This window comes from Malaclemys terrapin, chromosome 1 (genome assembly GCF_027887155.1).
Source record: "Malaclemys terrapin pileata isolate rMalTer1 chromosome 1, rMalTer1.hap1, whole genome shotgun sequence".
NCBI lineage: Eukaryota > Metazoa > Chordata > Testudines > Emydidae > Malaclemys > Malaclemys terrapin.
Window position 1 is genome coordinate 88,783,006 of NC_071505.1, and position 23,081 is coordinate 88,806,086.

The 23,081-nt window shown below is 37.2% G+C and overlaps 1 protein-coding gene across 10 annotated transcripts in view; it reads left to right on the top strand.

Moving 5' to 3' along the window:
• ATF7IP (activating transcription factor 7 interacting protein) overlaps positions 1 to 23,081 on the top strand; it is a 171,001-nt gene that overhangs the window by 41,722 nt on the left and 106,198 nt on the right. The window contains exons 1-2 of one of the 10 annotated variants that reach the window (XM_054029943.1): positions 12,258 to 12,325; positions 12,904 to 13,054. The exons of 7 other annotated variants lie outside the window; for them this stretch is intronic. In XM_054029943.1, coding sequence (XP_053885918.1) covers positions 13,053 to 13,054 — 2 coding nt within the window. In that variant the 5' untranslated portion in view covers positions 12,258 to 12,325; positions 12,904 to 13,052. Of the gene's footprint in view, positions 1 to 12,257; positions 12,326 to 12,903; positions 13,055 to 23,081 lie in introns of those variants that run through there. 2 more of the 10 variants (XM_054029981.1, XM_054029991.1) reach the window with 2 other exon arrangements.

Consider the following 23,081-nt stretch of genomic DNA (forward strand, 5'->3'; position numbering starts at 1 on the left):
CATAGGGGGACAGACTGTCACAGTGGAAAAGTAAATACTCCCTGCATTTTTTTTAATTCTTGCATTTTTCCTTGCAACCTTTTGCTTGCCCTCCACATGAGGTCTTAATGTGCTTTACAAAAATGACAACAAAACAAACCTTCATGGCTTAAATTTTGTAGTGATCAAAATAGAAGGAGGAATTTGATTTTGAAATGAATGAATGGTATAAGCTGATTGCTTGTTTATTTAAAAAAAAATTCTCTTAAAGGGTCTGTGGCTTGCTTGATCAGACTTTGTGAAACAGTTGTGAAGAGTTTGTTTGCAGTTGGTATTGCATTTAGTAATGCATTGCCTCTGGGATTTTTTTATGTGCAAGTGCTAGGTTCATTTAAGTATTCCCAAGTGGCAGAAAGCTGGTATTGAGATGGCCCAAGAAGAGTTGCTTAGCAACTCTGTGTGCTGTCTCTTGGCCACAGATGATTATAGCTAGTGTTAATGCAGCTAACAGGGAAAGACTGCTCTCTCTCTCTCTCTGCCTTCTCTCCCTCCTCCCCCCCAACCAAATTTGAATAAGACTCAGTTCAGGCAGAGTTGAGTCTTCAAAATACCTGTCTTATGAGGATACCTGACTGAAGGAAGATAGGGGTGTAATAATCAAGAGTTGTTTTTGTTTTTTTTAGGTTGTTTAAAACGGTCTAATTTAAATTTGTGCCATATTTCAGAAAGGACTACTTAAGGTCTGATTGTCATATCCTTCTCCCCCAGCTTTCTTTCTTCTGAATTCACCCAACTTGATTAACCCCAATTTTAAAAATACACATTACATGTTTTGATAGTTTAAATATCTAGCAGGCTGCTCAAGCTTTTTTTATGAGACTCGTGAAAGCCAAATACCCAATGGTGGAAGGAACATATTAAGCCTACAAGCATAACATCAGAGGAAACTAATAATGAAAACTGATTTATTTAAAATCAGTATTGTCTAATCTATTCATTATGGAAATGTAATTCTGAGGAAAAAAGTATTTGGATGCCAAAATATGCTTTTGTTTTTCATTACTACCAGTCTGTCCTTGACACATAAAACACAATGTATTGTGCATGTAAAATCTGCAGTTTATAACATAGGCTTTCAAAATGTCTTTAATTTGTTGGAGAAAGTGACTTAATAGCTTCACAAACTAAATTAGAGTAGCATGGGTGCCTCTCTTCTGTTAAATACTATATCTATACATATGGTACATTTCAACTTGCCATTGTCCAAATATGAGACATTAACACAAAAGGAAAGGTATGATTTCTTGGTTTGAACAGAGGACTGGGAGTTAAATGCTTGAATTCTAATCCTGGCTCTGACATAGTCCCCCTTTGGCTTTGGCCAAGTAATTTACAGGTTAACTTTCAAAGCAATCTCTCATTTTGGATGCTTTAGTTATTGGTCACCTAATTTGAGGTATCTAAGGACCTGATTTTTCAGAAGTGAGGCACACCTAGGGCTCCGGTTGAAGCTTAGTACTTCTGAAAATCTGGCCCTATAGGCTTCTTATTGAACCGCCAAAGAGACTACATTTGAATGTGTGGACCTTAACTCTGTGCGTGCATGCATGCACCCCATCTCTAAAATGTTATAATTCACTTTAAAAGAGTTTTGAGGATCAATTTGCTAATGATTGTGGATTGCTTTGGAGATGAAAGGTGCTGTAAAGCTTCGTTAGATCAGTTCACTTTAAATGATGTGGTATCATTGACGTCATATTGTCTGTAGCCTAACTTTATGAATTTGCATTTCATGTGTATAATTTAAAATAAAATATTGAAACTTCGGGTTTGTATGGGAGAGGCAAATTTGGATCTAAAATCCTCATGGAAGACCGCATTATTATGGCTCTCATGTGTTGACCCAGCTTTTGGAACTGCAAATTTGCTTACTCTGTGTGTGTGTGTGTGTGTGTGTGTGTGTGTGTGTGTGTGTGTGTATTCATTGAGCAGCTTTTTTTTTTTTTTTTTAAGAACTGAAGTTAATTTGTCTGTTTGTTCCACTCTGCTCCCCTCCTGCAAACAGATGTCTTATCCAGACTTCATAGAGGAGAATCTTCTTGTTCACAACCACTTAGAAATGCAGCTAATTAAAGGTAGTTTGAAGTCCAACTATAGCCATTTTTGAGTCTAAAAGATGGGAAGCTAGTTCATCTTTAGAGAGAAAAATGTCCTCAGTTTTCTTTTGCCATTTCAAACATACATGTTTCCTCTGTTTCTTTATAAAAAGAAAAATGAACAAATTAAATAGTGGATGAGATGTCTAGCAGAAAAATCAGTTCTCTTGAAAACTCCTTTCCCACTCACCTTATATCATCGTTCCCACTCTGTAAGATGGATGTGGCTTTTTAGATCCGAGAAGTCTCTCTTTAATGGCTATTTTTAAACATCTCTCAGAGCTAATACCATGTTATACCCTGTATCCTACTGAGGGGTCCCAAAGTGCTTCGTAAACTATTGTGGAACTGGAAATATTTCCTGGTAGTTTGTTTTAATTAACTTTAATAAAAAAAAAAAAAAAAAAAAAGTGAAAATTTACAGCAAATATTTCCGGACTTTTTGTTCCCCATATCTACTTTTATACTCATTTTTGTGCTGTCCTGCAATGACAATGGGCAGCAGCAACTGTACTCACTTCATCTCCTTGTTGTCGGGCCATTGCTCATACTTGTGCTGCCAGTGCCGTGGGACTTTACTTACTGTCAGTTTTACTTCCTGGCTCAGTCTTTCCACAACCACGCTCTTATTGTCATTCCTTGGGAACAGGCAGTGCTGTCCCTATCCCCTGGAAGATACTGTTCCACTATGGAAATTAAACAAGTCTGAATATTCAGCAGCTTCACTTGTAGAAAATGTAATGGACACAAAACACATCAGTTCTGTATTACTTGATATGCAAACAGCACCACTGAAATATGATCCCCTTCAGGGTGAAGAGTGACAGTTCATAGTCAACAAATGTGTGCTGCACGATAAATTAATCAATGTATCCATATGTTTGAACATTGGGTGTATTGTGACTTTTGCATGTCCTTCGGCAGTTGCTATGTATCCTGCAACAGGTTTCACTGCTTGGAAAATGTAAAAGTGTTGAGTCTTGTTGTTGAATATACTGACTATATGTATTCTTGACATCTTTCTCCAGAATGTTGCATTGTTTTCTTATAGCAGATGTCCAGCTTGACAATTTTACAGCAGAGAAAAAAATGTGAAATAGAGGTAGTCAAAACTAAACATTGTTTATTAATTTTTCTTCAACAACTTGTTTTCATGTAGAAGAGCGTCAAGCCATTTATTTATTTATTTATTAAGGTAGCATCTAGGGACCCTAACTGAGATCAGGGTCCCATTATGCTAGGCATTTTTTTCAAACAAGGAGAATGTAAACTCTTCACTGCAGGGACAATCTTAGATAGTAAAAACAAATCTGAGGGAGGGAATATAACATTCAAGAACAATGTGATAGTCTGCAAATGTCATGTTAGTCTCATAATTTTTTGTTGGTTTCTTTAAAAAAAAAAGTGGGGTTTTGTTGAAAAGGAAGAGCAGGAAGAGGAAGGGGGCATTGAAGGGTGGGAATTAAGAAGATAGCAGAAAGGGTAGCATGGAGGGTAGTTGAAGTGAGACTGAAGTGAAGAGACTGAGGATAGGGAGTTGGAGCAAACAGTCAAAAGACATAGGGGAAAATTGTCCAGAGTAAAAACTGGAGGGTGGAGAGGATGTGACACTTCCTGGGGGTACCCAGAATTGAGGCACCTCACAGAGCATCTGCCATTAGCATGAAGAAACCTTTTTGTGTCTACCGGGACTCAGCTGCCCAACTCCACCGGCCACATGCAACACAACTGCTCCCCTTTAGTTTTACGCAGGCCCTGCTGTCTCTCCAGGTTAGTGAAAGGCAAACTGTCACCGCTCTGAGCATCTCCCTGGAGTGTGTAGCCCCTGGTTCACTGGACACACATACTATTCACAAATCCATTAATTCCAAAGAAACAGTACACCCCAGCTTACCAGTTCCAGCTCTGATCACCACCCTGCTTCACATAGCACTTAGATATGTTTATAGTGAAATCAAGAATAGGTTTATTTAACAAAACAGAGATTCAAAGTAATAGTAGAATTATGAAACAAATGGTTACATATACTTATTTATTTCAGTCTCTTGATTAGCATCAGGTTCAGTGTCCATTGTGCAGCGGACAATACACATATGACCAGACAGGGAGATGCGTCTGTTACCTCCTACTTGAAAGGAACCTGTCAGAGTCATGTCATCGCCTGGTCACCTGTCTTACCAAGACCTTAAGAAGATAATTTTCAATATAGTTACATAATTTCTTAAATGTTATCTTTACATACATTTTGCAGTGATCAGGGTGACAAGTGGGCTACTGGTTCTCTGTAGAAACCTCACATGTAAGCCCAATGGATTCCCATAAAACCCTGTTCTCTCTGCCAGTTGGCATCAAGAGGTCCCTGGGTCATGGAAAAGTCAGGTATTGATGACATCAGTGTCTGAAGGTCCCTTCTCTAGTTGCTTGTCTCTGCTGTCTGAGTTTCTGGCTGTTCCCTCCTAGCAGTTTTTCTTCCCTGAACTCATGTGGCAGGGAGGAGGGGTTGGGCTGCATGGGCCCTCATGTCCCTGAAGGGGAGCTCTCCCCTGCACAGTTCTGGATCTTGAGTTGCTAGGGGGAGAATAAGTCCAGCTGGGTCTCAAAGATGAATTCTCCTGTTTCATGGAGTTAGAACAGCGTGGATTCTTCACTGTTGAGAAAAGTTTGTGTATTTAGCCTTTTGGTGTGGTCTTGATTAATAAATGCAGTATAATTCAGTCTTATTTAATTTTCTGTGAATGCAATGTCAATTTTTAGAATGCAAAGTTGGACACTTGTCACATTGGATGGCAGTTCAGGAATATGTGGGTGTGCCAGGGTGAGAAACAGGTCAATTTGTGTGATTTTTTTTCTTTCTTTCTTTCTTTCTTTCTTTCTTTCTTTTTTTCACTTTCTAGCTTTTTATCCTCCCTCTCTCCCCCCACTCACTCCTGGTGGTAGTGCGGCTGCTGTACTAGCTCCTACACTCACCCACTGGTCCTGCTGTCTGGCCAAGATGTTTTTGAGCTGAGCCCATGTGCTCTCTTGTTCTTTTCATGTGGTATGGCCAGCCCAAACCTTTGAAAATCATGAGATTGACATAAAATCATGAGATGTTAAATAGATAATTTTGAGGGGAGTGGGGTGTCTTTTTATATGTATAATGGGCAACACTGTGAGAACCATTGGGCATTGTGAGGCTAACACATATTTGTGCCTTACAACTTCGGGTGGACAGGGAGAAAGTATCTGGTCACCAAGCTGTTTTTGTAAAACTAGAACAAAACCTTGGTTTCTTTAAAACATGAAGGGATATTAGTACTGTCTTCCAAAATCAAGATAATTCTGGTAGACTTAGTGTTTGTCTTAACTCACAGAAATGGTGTCCAGAGTATGTAAAAGATCGTCCTAATTTTCCAAGATCAAGCACTCTGGGCAGCCTTTTTTTCCCTTCTTTTTTTCTGCTAACCCTTTGCTTATATCATATGCAACTGTGACCTTGCAAGTGTGAACAAATCCAAAAACTTCATGTGATGACGGTTGAAAAAGGCAAGTCTTCAAATTAACTATACTTTCTGTGTATTTTTAAGTAACTGTATGAAATGCTTTTGTTTTGTTTCATTATAATTTGAAAAATGAACCAAAATAGTTGGCAATTGACAGGCTCTTACCTTTAATTATAGGCAGTAGCAAATAGACATGCATTTCATTCTTTAATTTGTTTCTTGCTGTAGATTATGGCTAGTTTCCTTTACTTGAAAGTCATCTAATGTAATACAGATTAATTATACAGGGGGTCCCGGTATACGTCCTTCCTGCTCCCCACCCCCAAACCATGAATCTTTTTAATTTTCCAGGCTTAACTTCTGGAAACTTTTACTCTTTACACTCAAAGAAAGCTGTCTCTTGAGATACATATGAGCAGAAAAAAAGATTTGAATCCAAGATTGACCTGGGTAGAAAAATTTCACTGGCATTTTGTATAAACCAGAATGTTTCTTTGCCTTCACAGCTCCCATCAGTGCCACCTTCTAATTTCCTGTGGGAATGCCTAGTTATATCTGACATAGAATTTGGTGCCCTGTGTACCAGGTTCTGTGTCTCAGTGATATCAAAGAGCAGATGCAATTGGTGAGATCAAAAGGGATGATGCTGAGACTTTGGTCTTCACATGTTTTAATTTAAAGAAACCTGGCAAAATTTTAGTAGAGCTGTTCAGAGTCTGTATAATTTATTGCTTTATGGCTAAAGTTGTGGCTCTGGTCACCAGGAAAAAGTGAAGGTAATCTAATTTATGCTACTACAGTAATGCAGAGATTTGGAATACTGCACCCAAAGGAACTTTGACCTCCTGTCTTGCTGTTGGAGAGAGATGTCCCCAGTGTGATCAAATGTGAAATTAGTCACTAGTTTTTGTAGGGCATTTTTTTCTTTTTTTTCCAGGAAATTTGTGTTTATATGGTCGTTATTGCCATGTCTTTTTAGTGGACTTCAGGCAGAGTTATTCTGGCCTCCTCCATATGCTAGGCTTGAATTTGGTTCTTCATTGTCACCTACGTTTTCACATCTTGGGTCTTTAGCTCATATACTACACTTATTTTCAGAAATAGATTTAATTTCTGAATCAAGGAATTAAATGTTGACATGGTATATAGGAATTTTTTAGCATGGACATATATCTTAGATGTGCAAATAAATAAAGACAGCAAATTATTGCTCCATGACTGCATTTAACCCTGTCAAATGGGCCAGAGTTGAAGGGAAATGCTGAGCTCTTGAGCAGTGGCTCTCAAACTTTTTTACTGGTGACCTCTTTCACATAGCAAGTCTCTGAGTGTAAACAACCCCCCCCCCCTTATAAATTAAAAACACTTTTTTATATATTTAACACCATTATAAATGCTGGAGGCAAAGGGGGTTTGGGGTGGAGGTTGACAATTCGTGACCCCCCCATGTAATAACCTCGTGACCCCATTAGGGGTCCCGACCCCCAGTTTGAGAACTCCTGCTCTTGAGTATATACCATACTAGCTATTTGTTTTTTTGCAACCCAATTCCTTTTTTGCTAATACACATGTGGTTTCTTTCATTTAATTATAACTGCTTCTCTTGTTTCTTCTCAGGACAGAACAGGGTCAATAAAATCATCTGTTTATGTAGCAATAAGAATTGAAAAAACAGTTTTTAAAATATACTGTAGTTGTAAGCTTGTATTAAAGTTGTAAAGGTGTTTTGAGTTTCTAGACAGTACAACTCCTAAAGGGGTTACTACATACTGTTAGTCCTCATTATGACTGACTATATTTGATCAAGAGCAAACAGACACATGAATTCTGTGAATCATGTCTGTGCAAGACTTAATTAGCCCTAGGCTAAGGTATTTCAAGCTTTAATAGCTATGTTCTCTTAGGATACTCTGGCAAACTAGACATTGATTTTTTTCAGCAGTCTCTGCCCTTTTCATTGATTCAATACTGACTTTCTGTGATGGATATTTTGACAGAAACTCCATGTTTTGTTTGGGGTAGTTGGATGTCAGGTGGAACCATCCAGCACAGCTATGGGCTACAGTAAATCATTCTTCTCCCGCAACACTTTTCCTTGTGTATTTAAAATAGAACTCAAACTGGTTTTATTATTAGCAGTCCAGATAAATATTGAGATCTTCTTTCAGAAAGAAAGGCTATAGTGTTTGAATTAAAATTAGGATGTCTCTGGCTTTGAGTGGGAGAGTTTGTGGATGTTATGGAATAAAAACTTAACCCCCAATTTAAATGAGCTAATTTTAATTAAAACACAAATATATTTGCATTAATTTAAATGGATACACATTTATTAAAATTAATGTGTATCCATATAAACCATCAAAAAACCTTCCTCCTTTATAGACGATAAAAATGTAGGTGCAGCATTGCAGGAATCCTTCACTAAGATCTTTCTAAAAGGGAAGGTGGTATAAATTAACTGTTTACCTTTTGTGGTAGTAAATACCTAATTTTAATAGGAATCAGTAATTTTAAGTGTGAGTAACATATGCAACTATGTGAATTTGAACAAAAAGATACAACAAAAAATCCTCATTTCCTTTGTAAGTTGATTCCTTGGGCAGCATTTACCTGTCTACCCCCCTGCCCTGTCGTGTGAAAGTATTGTCCATATTGCGCTCTTCCACCTGCCGCTGAAGAATCTGATTGATATAGTCCACAGTCAAAATCAGGCTACTAAATTTGATAATCAGCGGTCTACTTCTTTACAGCAGCTCCTCTCAGTGCTTTCAAGCAACAGGAACTATGTTACCATTTCACAGTTGGAACCAGCACTGTTCTGTGCAGTTCTTCTCTTCTAATGTTTGATCAATGAAATGTTTTTGAGTTTTTAAGAGTTTCCAGTTGAAGAGATCAAATATGCCTCTGCCTTGTTTTTATGTGAGCCTGTTGGCCTCCAGAAAGCTTCATCTGTTCATTCAGATGGATTTGTGTAGATCACATGTGGCACCTATACCATAATTCTGCTCATGGAGGTCCCCACATCCATTACAGTGGGTCTTCAGCTTACTCATGACTCTGGAGGCAGATCTCAGATCTCTCAGTCACTGACAGGTGAGGAGAAACCACTGACCCTGTAGACTTTGATAATACCTATTTTTTCAAGTTTTTCCTGCTGTGATGTCAAATATTTATTTTAAATGAATAAAAATCATAATTTAAATTGTCCAGAAAATGCAGAAATTTAAGTATTGGATGTCATGTGGGGCTTATCCATATTACTAGTAGTCATTTCATTGCATGAAAAATGTAAACAATAGGAAGATGCTTGATATTTGATTTCATATGTGGATAACTGTCAAATTAAAACCAGTTTTCTTGTGGACAAGACAGGATACTGCTCTTCAATGAGAGCTGCTTCCTTGCAGCATTTCAGCTGTCAACGCCATGAAGTTTTGACAGTAGGGTTGTTCAAAGAAAGGCCACTGTTTTCTTTATAATGGGGTGGTTGTAATTTTGTCATTCTCGTACTCAAAAACTGAATAATTATTGTGACTAAACTTTTAAAAAAGGAAAAAAATCTTCATGTACAAATAACAAGCATGGAAGTTTTTTACTCAGAACTGAAAGCCTCCTGAAAGTGTTTGCTCAATGCACAGCAGTGGTCAAAAAAGCAAACAAAATATTAGCATTTATAAAAATGGGCTAAAAATATTTGTACGCCATGGATTCTGCTGGGAACCTCAAGCTTGGCTTTCCCTTGCTGAGAGCTGTATGGTCTGCGGACTACTTGAGCTTGGCAGCACCCTGGTGGGGATGAGTGGCAGATGCTTTGTTGGGCTCTACCAGGCTTCTTTGGGTTGACTCCTCCTTGGTTTGGAGGAGTGGGGGATTGGTGGTAGTCTCCCAAAACCACTCATTTAAGGTGCCAAAAAGAACTATCACAATGGATTATATAAATCTTCATATGTTCCTCTCTCCTTTCTTTCATACTCTGGCAAGCAATGAAATTGGTAACAATGAAGTATTATCATTGGTCATTTTTAGTTCGCACCGATAGAAATAGACAAGGCAGGTCACACCTCTTAGTTATTGTTTCAGGTTTGCAATTGTAGGCATGTCACTGGATCAGTTACAGTTGGTTTGAAGGGATCTTGGTAACCTATGAACTAAAGACTTTTTTTTAAAATGAAAGGTTAGAGAACAAGAAGACAGCATAAAAGATGCTGGTTCACAGTACTGCCATGTACTAGCTCAATCTGAACCCTGTTTTTGATCTCAAGGAAACATTCTGGCAAAGGGGAGTTGCCAGAGCACAGCGGGGTGTAGAGAGCACTATGTTGTCAAAACCCGCAGAAAGCTGGTTAAGTTTACAGCTCCTTTTCATTGCCGAAGCAACATAAAAGAGCCATATTTTTTGGTGTGATGTATTTACGCACTTCCTGTTTCCCATTGTGAGCTCCTCCTCAGTCAGCCTGAGTAATGATTCATTTGTTAAGCCTTGACAGTCTTTTTACTGGTTGTGACTGTAGAATTTGCTTTGTGGCAGAATTAGGCTGAAGAAGTGGCTGGGCTATAACTGGTTATGTTAGAAGTTGAAACATATTGAAATGCAGTTTGGAAATACTCTTTGAAAAATATCTTGAATCTTGTTCTTTGAGTGCATAGTTTTACATTTTTGAGTTGAGTTGAATGACAGATATTTTCCTGGCAGCAAAGATAAGATAAAATAACAACTGGCTGACTATTGACCTGAGAGAATTTAATCTATCATACGTTACTAGTTCAAATACATCTTGCCCAAATCTATGCTCGAGATTGTTGATTTTGTACTGTCATCGACGTTTATTAGAAAGTGATTTTTCAGCATTATAGAAACATGCAGTATCTGTCATTAGCCACGGCCATTGTTCATACTAATAAATTGAAGACCTTGCATTGAAAGTGTTTCTCTTATCCTTTGCCATTAGTAATAAAAAGAAAACAACATTGGTTAGTTATACCTTTCAAGCTCTCCTGACAGCAGTTGATATTTACTGAAAATATTTAGTCTGTAAATATTAGTCAAACAGCTGTTTTATGGGTAAAGGACCACACCAACCAATAAAAATAACAAAATAATTGAGTACAATTTTTCAATAGAAAGTGGCCTAGTAAATTTTTATGACTTTAGATATAGTTGATAAAACTACTACTTATAGAAACCTGTTTCATGGCAAGGTGACACTTCTTCCTTCCAACATTTATTCTTTAAAAGTTTCCTAATGTGCACATTTCTTTTGTCTTCCTTTTTGGTTGACTTGAATACTTCATTTATGTTGCGTATTCATGATTCTGCTCTGTTGAAGAATCCCAAACTATTAACTGTTCTGTCTGTGTTCTACATGCTAGCAGCCATCTCTGGTTACAAAAAATAAAATAAATTAAATAAAATAAAAATCCTAATTTAATTTGTACACCCTAGAGGACAATGTTTGTAGGAGTGTGCGCATGTGTATGTACATATGTGCAATAATTTGGCAGCGAAGTTGGTGAAAATTGGACTGCTGAAGTTGATTATCTCGGGGGATGACGGGAGGTCTCCGGTAAACCATTGTGGATACTGATCTTTGCCCTACTTAGGGTAATTTCAGAAATATATTTGCGAAAACTTAAAAAATTGCTGTATGCTTACTCCCCACCCCATTCTGGATTCTGTTTTATTACCAAGAGACTTTGTGTGTAAATGGAAGCTTTCTTTTTTATGTTCAAGCTGCTCACCATGCTAAATTCCTTATGAGAAGAGTCCTGTAGTCTGGAATTCTGCTATTGCTCCTCAGTGTGTGTCATTGCAGACTAGTGGTCTCCTCAGCAGAAAGATAATTTACAAGGCAGGAATAAAATCTCGGTTTCAGGGATGCCACAGTCCAATATGAATGATGGTCACACTCATTTCCATTCGAGTGGATAGTATTGTCAAATGTTTGGTTGTAACATCACCAAATTAAACTGGCAGAGATAACAGGTCTAACATAACAGTTTCTGTTCACACCCATTTGCATGATCACACCCGTTAATAATGGGAAATAATGAGAGAGGAGGTATAAAAATGTATGAGATTATAACTGTATAAAAATGCCACTAATTTTGTTTGTTTGCTTGAGTGTAATAGGGATTCTTTAATAAAATGCTTAATGAAAATGATTAGCCTAGCTTGGCTTTTTAAAACTAATTTTTCCTTTCATAAAAAAGCACAAATATTAGAAAAATATATTATACAATATTTAACACCTTTGCCTTCAGTGCAATATTTGAATACTGTGTGACCCTTCCATTTCTTGCATTTGCAGAGAAGTTGCTTATCTGTCTCTGCTACATAGCTATACAGTTTCAGGTGTAAAAATTTTTTTGGAAGGCCATACATATTGTACATACATATATGTATAATTTTGCAAATTGAGGCATCATGGGTTGGCTTGTAGTAGTCTCCCATTTTCACACCCATTCGAGGTCTCAGCCCAGTGTACTGATTCTATTTTCAGCTTGTTGCCAGGCAGATTTTTGTATTCCTCCTTCTGGTTGCTCAGCCTCCAGCTACTGATAGGTGTATGCAAACTAATCTTCAGCAGCCAACCAGAGGGGCTATGCAAATCTCCGCTTAGTCCTGTGACATCAGACTAGTCAAGTATAGTTTCTGTTGCTGGGAGAGCTGATAAGGTGGCAACATGGCTGCAGGGGGCTCTCTTTTGGGTATGTTTTTTACATTACAAAATATTTTTATCATTATTTAATGTAAAAGTAAACAAATGGATTCCCCGCTCCCAGAAAAAAAAGGGGGGGAAAGAAAAAAAGAAAGGTAATCAGTATTCTAACCAAGTTTTAATTACAGGAAATAAAACATCAACAAGCTTTGAAGGAACAAGAAGTCTTGCCTCCTTGAATTAGATTTGAAGGATTTGGTGTTTTCAGTAGTGACCTATATCTGTGGCAGTGCATAGGTGACTGGATGTAGTAAGCAAGCAAATAAACAAAACAGCCCCCAACAGGTGTACATCATCTCTCTGCGGAAAGCAAATCTTCCCTAGAGAAAAACAAACCTAGTATATTAAGAGCATGTTAAAGTTCACATTTTTGAGAAATTGAACAAAAGCTCTTTTAGGTAGATTTTCAAATAGCCATTTTTGGTTACCAAAAGAAAGGAGTTAAAAATATTACTGTTTGTATGACACATAGTAAGTTTAACACAATTTCTTAATGCTACTCCTGCTTATTTTACATTTTTTTTTGCCATTTTCTCTTCACTTTCTTCTTTCATTATGTCTGACAAGTGACCTCAGAGGGCTGCTGTTAATGACATCAGATTCTTCTGAGATGAGCTGTCTGATGCCACAGTTGCAAAGGCTAAGAGGCCAGAATTGCATCACTGCAGTTAGATGCACATAGTAAGTGGACTAATTTTAGAAGAAAGCTATTCTAAATGTAAGTGTAAATGCCTTACTTTCTTCATTAGATAAAGTGCATACTGAGTTGGCTCCAACAGAACATTTTATATTTACAGTGAAGAGGCCTAACTTGGAATAGTGAATCATATGTCTGTCAATGTTCTCTCTTGCAGCTTTAGTCCTCATGTGTTTTGTGTAAGCATTCGCTGTAAGTTTCTTCTATAATATAGGTGTGGTTTAGGCGATATTCTTGTAATGTGTAGAAAAACTTCAAAACAAAAATGGAATTGATTTTTTTTTAAAAACAATTGTCAAGTTTTTCTTTGTGTAGTAGCTGTAACTTTTTTTTATCCTTTGTATATGAATGATTAGTTCAAGTGTGCAATCTGTACTTTTTTGTTGCATGTTGCATAATTTCATTTCATTTGGGGATTTCAGAAGTAGATATATAGGCTTTAATTCTACAAGGGTTGTGACGTTGTGTATCAACTTCTTTGGCATAACTAACTCCGCTTGATATTGTTTAATTATGTTGCCAAATGGGGAGTGGTAGTAATGAATCCTGTGTTATGTAAAAAATGCGAATAAGACACATACAACACCACAGATGTTTAAAATGTACTAACTCATCTTAAAAAAGTGTTAACTCAAAAACTGTATTTATAAACAAACCATATTTGCTTTCTCATTTGGATGGCTATAAATGTCATCATGTTAGAACATTCTGCTGTTTTACAAATGTGTGGCAGTAGCAATATTTATACATAAGGCTTTGAGGTGTTGCAGTTCATGGAAAGCTGAGGTTTTGCATTCTCTGTAAAGATAAAACTCCATAATAGTCCTAGGAAGAAAGGAAAAAATAGACTAGCGACTCTTGTTAATATGGCTAAATTCCCTTCAAGAAATACTGCTACTTTTCATAATCCAAATAAGCATTGAAATGTAATTCTGAGAACAAGTTGAGGCTTTTCTCTATATTTTATTACAAAGGGGTGTGTGTGTGTCTGATTTAACAAACTGATCGCTTTTAGCAACCTGAATTGTTTTTGTGGTGCTTACTGTAATTTTTAATGAAAATACCAAGTTATTGGGAGAGATGCTCTTGCCCCCCCCCCTTTAAAAACAAACATACATTTTGGGAATGAATGTTTCCACTTCTTATAGCATCTGTCAAGACAGATACTAGTGGACCAAGTTTATGTTCAACTCAGTGGAATTGCTTGGGTAAAGCTGAAAGATTTAATTTGAGTATATGCACCTACAGAGAGCAGCTGCCCTGTAATGTACGAATGTCATAGTTACAGGTTCGTTAAGCCACTTAGCACATCCAGGAGATGCAAGACACAAAAAAATTAGGAAAAATCTGAGCTGTTACCTCGGTGGGGGTGGAGGAACTGTTCCTCAAATAGAAATGGTATAGAAAAGGTGAAAATACTTTGAACTCAAGTTCTGTTCGCTAAGGCCCAGCTTCAGCAAACCATTTAAGCACATACTTTTTAAGTGCATGCTTAAGTGCCTCACTGAGGCCATATCTGCACTAGCAAGCTTACTGTGGCACAACTGTGTTGATACAGCTGTGCCATTGTAAGATCGCTTGTGTAGTCGCTCTTTGCCGACAGGAGAGAGCTCTCCCGTTGACATAATAAAACCACCTAAAATAGCAGCATTAACTATGTTGGTGGGAGATGCCGTGCACATGAGCGCATATGCTGGCGAAACTTATGTTGCTCAGGGGGTGTTTTTTTCACACCCCTGAGTGCCAAGTTTTGCCAACATAAGGGGTAGTGTAGACATGGCCTGCATAGGGATGGACATAAACATGTGCTAAGTGCTCTGCTGAATTGTGGTCTAAGAGAAAATCTTGCGTATTAAAAAATGATTCTTTGTCTCACTTAGGTTTTTGCTCTCATGAGAGGAGCAGTGCTTGAATTGTCTTTTGGAATAGTGGGAAGAATGTGTGCATTATGAAATATTCCAAGGGGGAAAGGGTTTACCACTGCAGTATTTAAACTCCGCTTTTTTTTTTTTTTTAACCAATTTTTTTTAAACTAATGTCTACATTAGTGAAAGTTTGTAGTCTTAGAAGATGTCCTACTCCAATTTAGCCTACAGGGACCTGTAGATGTAAAATGCAGTATCTTTACTGAGACTGTAAATGTCCTGTTTGCTACAGTCATCACCTAGTTCTGTTGTGAAGCTTCAGTTGTTTCATTCAGACCAGAAAAAGGGCTTCTGCTTACATGGTTTAGCACTTATTTGGGAATCTGTTTATATTGGTTAAAATGTCATTGCTATGTACAATATTTCAGCCTTATTTGTTTTCACACCCTGTTTGGAGTCTTGGTAGTACCCTCGTGTGCTTCCCTTGTTGCTGGGCAGGATTTGAGGAGCTGATATCTGATTGGTTGTCAGGCAACTGCTGATTTGAGCCAATCAGATAAGGTATTTGAATTCTTTCCCAGTACAATAACAATGAAGCAACTGCTGATTTATTTTTCCTATGGGGAGATTATGTAAACTAAGAGCATTGCTGCACCAGGCTCCCTCTTGGGTATGTTCAAAAAATTACAAGGCTTCTCTGTACTAGAAGGGGGAAAGGCTATTTGTTTATGAACTTGTTTACTACTTAACCATTTCATTGAAAGGTCAATATTATAAATAGCAAAAAGTCTATTAAAATAGTGTAGTAGGTTTAGAACTGTCCCATATTTAATGTTAATATGCTTATTAGAAAATAGAGCAAATGGTGATATAAATGCTGTAAGAAATTCTCACCCTAAAATTGACATACAAGTTTAATTGATATTATTCAGCTAACACTCCTTTAATTTTAGCTTTAAAGGAGAGAATTCAAAAACTGCTGTAACGTGTAGCAGAAAGAAATTGTATTTGTGGCTGCCAATCTATTATATGACAATCCTGTTAGTTACATTTCAAAAGTAGATATAATTGTGAAAGACTCCGAATAGGTGATGTTTTGTATATTGCGCACTTTGCGATTTGAACTGCAATCAGATAAGGTAGACTTAAGAAAATATGTTAGCGATATCTAAAACATATCACTGGTGCAGAACATCTTAGCATCTGTCCTCTTTTTTGTAGATTGATTTACATGGAAACAGTGTAGTTTTTTCTTTTGTATATAAGGATATAATTGTTTTCTATGAATTTCAAAATTATTGCCAGGTTATTTTAACTTGTTACTGCAGTTCATTCCAGTTTGAAAACTGAGTTTTAGGAGCCATTGTTTAAAAATGCAGGTTCCATGCAGTTCTTTCATTCTGTACTTTGGAGTCTTGGACTCTGCACCTAGAACAAAGTGCCCTGATCAGTTGCTCTTCTTATTTCTTTGACTATGCCAAATGCTAACTAGATTTGCATATTTGGATAACTATGAAGGACACTGATTTACATGATGATAGAGAAAACCATCTTTATTTCCTCCACATAGTTCTTGCTCTTTGGCAAGTGTTTTTGTGGTTATGGTGGTTTTGGCTAATACACATTTTGGGGATTTTATGCGAACACTGTTCTAGATTGACTGTATTATGAAAAGAACTATTGTGCACTGTTTTGGATCCCAACTTGTTTCACTGCTTTCCATAACCTTTTCTTCGTCTGTCTCCTGTTACCAGGCAGGATTCAGAAAGCTGGCTTCTGATTGGCTAACTTTTTGAGCAGCTCTTGAGCTGCTCATATGAGCAGACGATTATAGGCTAATCCATAGCAGCTATGCTAATGCCTGCCTTTGTTGCTTCACAGCAGTGATCTCTCCTGCAAAAGACTTGAGGGAGGGAAAGGGAAAACTCTCTAATTGGCTGCAGGAGGGGCCCTTCATGTATTGTTAAAAATACATTGGCACATTTTTGGTTTTACCATATAGCCACTGGCCGTTTGAATGTTGGTCCTTTGCCTTTCAGTAGGGAGAAAAATCTGCAGGTATTATTGGAGAGATGTTCCTGGTGGTGTTTGTCTATTTGGCACAGAACTATATATGATTTTCAAGCTTAATATGAAAGAGAAGGCTAAGGGAATTGTCGTAAGTGAATTTAAATAGATATACACAATATTTGTGCATGTTGATGTTTCATAATTATGATTGCCATCTATGTAAACTTTTTAAAAAGTTTATTTATAGAATCCAACCCCTTGCACATTTTCCATCTATATACATGAATCATTTTGTGCACCACTGTACAAATGCCTTTCCTTGAGATCAGAAATGCCTCATTTATAAAAGTTACCTTTTGCTAGGTTGGGCACCTGTGGCAATACTTTCTTTGTTGCGAATTGGTCATGTGATTATTAAGAATTGTGGAAGTACTCAAACGCTATTTGAAGAGTCTTAAGCAGAGCATTAATACTTGGACACTTTAGGATATTTAATTATGTAAATTGAAAATACCAATGGTTTTAGATATTTTGCTCAGGCAAGTCCTTGATAAGTGTAGCCTTTTTCCTGAATTATTCTTTGAAACATGGCCTCTTTACCCCCTTTTAGTCAGGGAAGGTAGGTAGATATGTGAAAGAAGACTGCTGATTGGCTTGCACGGATGTGACCAAACCTGTATGAACCGGTCTGTTGAATGCTACTTCCTTATTGCTTTGGCTTTTTCTTGTCACACTCAGCGCCTACGAGAGATCTGTTAAATGGCTGGAGTGTGCTCCCTTGTGGGTATGGCTGGAAATTATGCTCTAAGTTTTGTGTGCAGTGTTATGTTATATTTATTAGTGAACCAAATGTAGTTTTCATTTTAACTTTTTTCAGAGTTTGTGCTAGCTTTTATTTAATGTTCTTTGGCTGCAATAGTTAATCTGTAAAAGATCTGCATGTCAGTTAAAATAACCATCTAATGATGGATTTTTATTTAAAAAAAAACTTTTATTTTAGAATAATTTTAAAATTATATTTAAACTTTTGGTTTTAGGAAGGTTTTTAGACCATATATTGTTGGACACAAAGTAAACTGTTAAAAACGGTTTAAATAAAACCTGTTCTCATAATACCCCCCGCCCCCCAAAGATGCGTTGGAAGATGCATCTTTATTTTAGAAAAAGAGGAGAAAAAATAATTTACATTTTACTGTGGCTGTTTGCCAAAGTACGGTAGTCTTGTAAAAATCAAAATAGTCAAGTACCTTTCCTTTTTCTGCATAATATAGTAAATACATATTATTAATAAAAATTAAATAGTTGTCTAAATAATTAACATGGAAAAGTAAGGAATATGTAGCAAAGCAAATTGGTAATGTTTCTGATTTTACATGCTTTGCTTTTCAATTGTACGTTTGTAATTACAAAAGGCATCTGAAAACAGAGATCCACTGTTTTCCTGTATACACTGTAGTTGAAATTTCATGTGTCTATTGAGATATATTTACCTTAGTTTGTAAATTACTATATGTGGTTGCAAACTTCATTCTGATTTAAAGATTCACACAAGAAAAATCCCAGTATCTAATTCTATTGCATTGTGGTCCTGAAGATCATAAATTTAAATAACTTCTTTTCTCTTATTAGTTCATATATAAAGGACTCTTACAATCTGCACATTACATTTATCAAGTTGGTGGGAGGATCTTCTGTTATTTTCTCAAACTCTCTTAATTCATTAGACCAGTGTTTCCCAGACTTGGGACGCCACTTGTGTAGGGAAAGCCCCTGGCGGGCCGGGCCAGTTTGTGTACCTGCTGCGTCCGCAGGTTCAGCCAATCGCGGCTCCCGCTTGCCGCGGATCGCTGCTCCAGGCTAATGGGGGCTCCAGGAAGCGGCAGCCAGTACGTCCCTCGGCCCGCGCCGCTTCCAGCAGCTCCCATTGGCCTGGAGCAGCAAACTGCGGCCAGTGGGAGCCGCGATTGGTCGAATCTGCGGATGCGGCAGGTAAACAAACTGGCCCGGCCTGCCAGGGGCTTTCCCTACACAAGCGGCGTCCCAAGTTTGGGAAACACTGCCTTAGACAGATTAGCCAAACCTAAAATTACTCCAGTATTTAAATTAAAGCAATAAAGCACATTTTTATTCCAAGACACATCTCCTTGTTAAAATTTTTATTGCAGGATGGCTATAAGCACAATAAATAATGAAATTTTTATTCTACATTATACAAGTAGGGTGAGATGAACATCTCCAGTGGTGTGAAATTACTTGCCTTAAGCTCATTTGAAGCTGTTGTGGTGAGGGGAAGGAGGAGATGTGTGCTAGTTTATAAAGCATATGCTTTTGAAGTGTTTTAAATGTTTTTATGTGTATCTATTAATTTACATATTAAAAATACTTTTGTAAAATGTATTTTAGGGGATTTTGCACACTACATGTAGATAATTTAAAAGGATACTAACAAGTCATTTGGACTTGACATTTGGTCGATCATTAAACAGTTATAATCTGATGAGGGAGACACTTTCCTAAAAAAAATAAATTTCAAAGCAACTATTTTATGGGTATCATAAAAAATTTGAGTGCTTGCTCCCTCTGCTGGCGGCGCAGCAGCAGTTAATCATATATAAATGTTCTTTGACATTCTGATCCTGGTATAAATATGGGAAGCAGGTTTAAGAGGTTAAACAAAACATGTATTTCTATTTTGCCTATCAGAGTGCTGTCTAAGCGGTAATGGTTACTCAAATATGAGGACTAAAGTTTGGTAGGTAGAAAAGAGTAAAAATAATAAGGAAGTGTGTTAATGAATAATGTAAGTGTGAATGGAAAACAGTTGGGAGGAAAAAACATTCTCTTTATTGTACAGTCGAACACCAGAGTTATGAACTGACCAGTCAAGCAGACACCTCACTTGGAAGTACGCAATCAGGAAGCAGCAGAGACAAACCAACAAAAACCAGTACAGTACTGTGTTTAAACGTAAACTGCTACTAACAAAAAAAAAAAAAAAAAAAAAAAAAAAAAGAGCAGCAGTATTCTTCTGCATAGTAAAGTTTCAAAGCTGTATTAAGTCACTGTTCGGTTGTAAACTTTTGAAAGAACCATAACTTTTTGTTCAGAGTTACTAATATTTTAGTGTTACGAACAACCTCCATTCCCAAGGTGTTTGTAACTCTGAGGTCCTACTGTATCTTCTTTCAGGAAGTTTCCTTCTATTATCAATTACAGAATACAATATTTAGTGGCTGTAGGCTTGGAACCTACCTTGATTGGTTAAATTACAAGATGTTGCATTCCAGGCAGGCAGCATAGCAGTTTTAAATGGGTTAATGAGAAAACCTCACTTATTTCCGTAGGCAGTTTCCAATTACAGTACCACTGTCTTTTTTTTTTTTTTTCTTTTTCCCAAGCATGCCTGAAGTCTTGAATCATAACAGCTCCCTTGAGTGTTTTTGAGCAGAATGTTTTTAAATCATGATTTTTATCGAATCTATTTTTTTAAACAATTTAAATTATATTTTATTTACATGTTGTTCTTTACTTCCCATTTTAGTCTTTAATTGCTAAAGTAAATGTTTTATAATTTCTTCTTTAATTAATTTCCTAGTTAGTAGAATTTCAGATTTACATAGAGATTTTTTTTACTAAGAAATTTCACACTTACAATGCTCATTTTAAGCTGTAAAAAGTCCAGAGTCTCATTAACATTATTCTGTGAGAACAACAGAAACTGAAACCCTAAATTGATAAGCAAATAGCCCTTCTGACCAACGCTCCTTCCCGTCTATTGAACCTCCACAAGTCAAGAAAGCTGAAGTGCATTGGCCAGGTTCTATTCCTTCATTAAGATCTGCAGTTTGAAGTCAAGGGACTTGTGTTCCTACATCATTTAGAAAAAGATGCCTTGGACTTGGGAAAATTCTTGCCCTGCCACAGACTTTTTTGACCTTGGGCAAGTCATTTTGTGTCTGTGCCTCAGAATCCCTGTCAATAATATTTCCTGCCTCTGAATGTTAAATACATTAAAAAAGATTAAGGTGCTTGGATACTATGATAATGGGGCCCATATAAGTTTTTATATAGATTAAAAAAAATTAGATAAGGAACTTAGGTCCTTATGAAAACTTAGTTAATGTATTGAAATATATGTAACTTTTCATTGTTAGCAATGAAGTAGTATTATTTTGAAGTGACAGATTTTTATGCCCTGGGAATTTTTAATAGAAATGTGGTTTGAGCCCTGATACTGCAAACACGAATGCAGCTGGTTAACTTTAAGTACATGAGTAGTTTCATTATTGGCAGTATATTCATGAGAGTAAAGTTATATACCTTCTTAGGTGTTTGCGGGATAAGGGCCTTAATTTTCAAAGTTTTGGGGTTTTTTGCCTGTTGGGGTCTTGTAAAAATCAAATAAGACCCTGTTAGTGGTGGCACTTAAAAACCCACCTTTTATAATTTTTGACCATTATAAATTTATAATTGAATGTTGTTGTAATACAGATTTTCAAATGAGTTTTACAAAAACTCAGCCTGCTTTAAATAAATGTTTATTTTTCTGTATGTTTGTTTTTAAATGAGCCATTTAAATCAGTGATCAACTATTTAGATTAATCATGGTGATTTAAATCACTCCACTTGGGGTTCAAGAACAGAATTTTAAATTGGTCCTTTGCATATTCCAACCTTTATGAGCTTGTAAAGACAATCAAGTAGACGTTGTTTCTTGTAAATTAGGAGCATATAATTTTCCAGTATACAAAGGATGAGATTTTCAAAGTGGGGCACCTAGTATAGAGTTTCTCAGCCTGTGGGTTATGACCCAAAATTGCGTTTCCAGAATGTTTCAAAGGGTTGCGTGGCAGCTCCTGTCCCATGGGGCTGTCTTGGCCTGGGCTCTCTGCTCCAGGTGGCACGACCTCTGGGATCTCAGTGCTACTCAGGTTTGGTCCAGCTGCCCCTCTGTCATGATGATGGGAGACTGGCCAAGCCAAATTTGAGTGAGTGGCACTGCAACCCCATGTACTATGTCACAATACCTCTCTTACAAATTTGACCCAGCTGCCCCCCCCCTCAGGGGGTGGGGCCAAATTTGAGTGGCACTGTAGTCCTAGAGTTTGCAGAGAGCTGAACCCTTCCACCCACCTTGGTTACAGGACACAACCTCCCTCCTCTTCCCTCCAGAACTATTTACTGGGTTGCGATGGGCTGGCTCCTTGCCCTCTCCCTCCTCAAGCAGGGCCTCTCTCCTCCCCTCCCCTGTCAACAAGCCGTCAACATTTACAAATGCTTCCTGAGCCCAGAAAGATTGGCAACCACTGACCTAGTGTATTATTGACATAGCCTGCACAAACGTGTAATTCTCAGATGAAAAACTTTCTTTTTAATAAGGGCTGTTAAATTTAAAAACACAGTAAAATAAATAATTAACTGTTGCGTTAACATTAAACTTGGGAGAATTTATTGTCTCTTGCATGTTTTTGGAGACAGTGAACTATCCATCTATTTGTCCCCTTAATTTATAAATCTTTCAATATATGTGAGGAGACTAGGTAAATCGGCAATTTGCAGAACAGTGCCTTATTCAATGGTTTTTTTTTTTTTTTTCATGAAATGATCCATCAGATTTCACAAAAACCATCAACAAAGCCTACTGCTTCATTATCCCCAGCAAATCAAATCTGCTTTTCTAGATACATACTGGGATGATTTCTCTCCACTGCTACCAGAGTGCAAAAATAAATAAATTAAAAAATGAGCACAAGTTACCAGTTTCTCAGCTTGTGTAAATCGGCATTGGTCCATTGTATTGAATGGTGCTAACCTGGTTAACCTGAGCTGAGCATTTGGCCTAGGTCTTTTACTGAACAGTTTCATTCTAGGAGTAGAGAGAGTTCCTTATATTCCCCCACTGCTTCTAAACAACATTTAATTTAATCCTTTCAAACTGAATCTAAAACTAGAGTAGATAATCCAAGACAAGTTCACAGTCTAGTCCTAATAGAAATCACTCCTTATCGTATAATATCTAACTCTTATATAGAGGTTTTCATCAGCAGATCTCAAACTGCTTTACAAACAAGGTCACTGTAATTTATCCCCATTTTATAGATTAGGAAACTGAGGCTCTTGGACGGGCAGTGGTTCTCCTATAAGAAGGGTCTAAATAGCAACTGGTATAACAC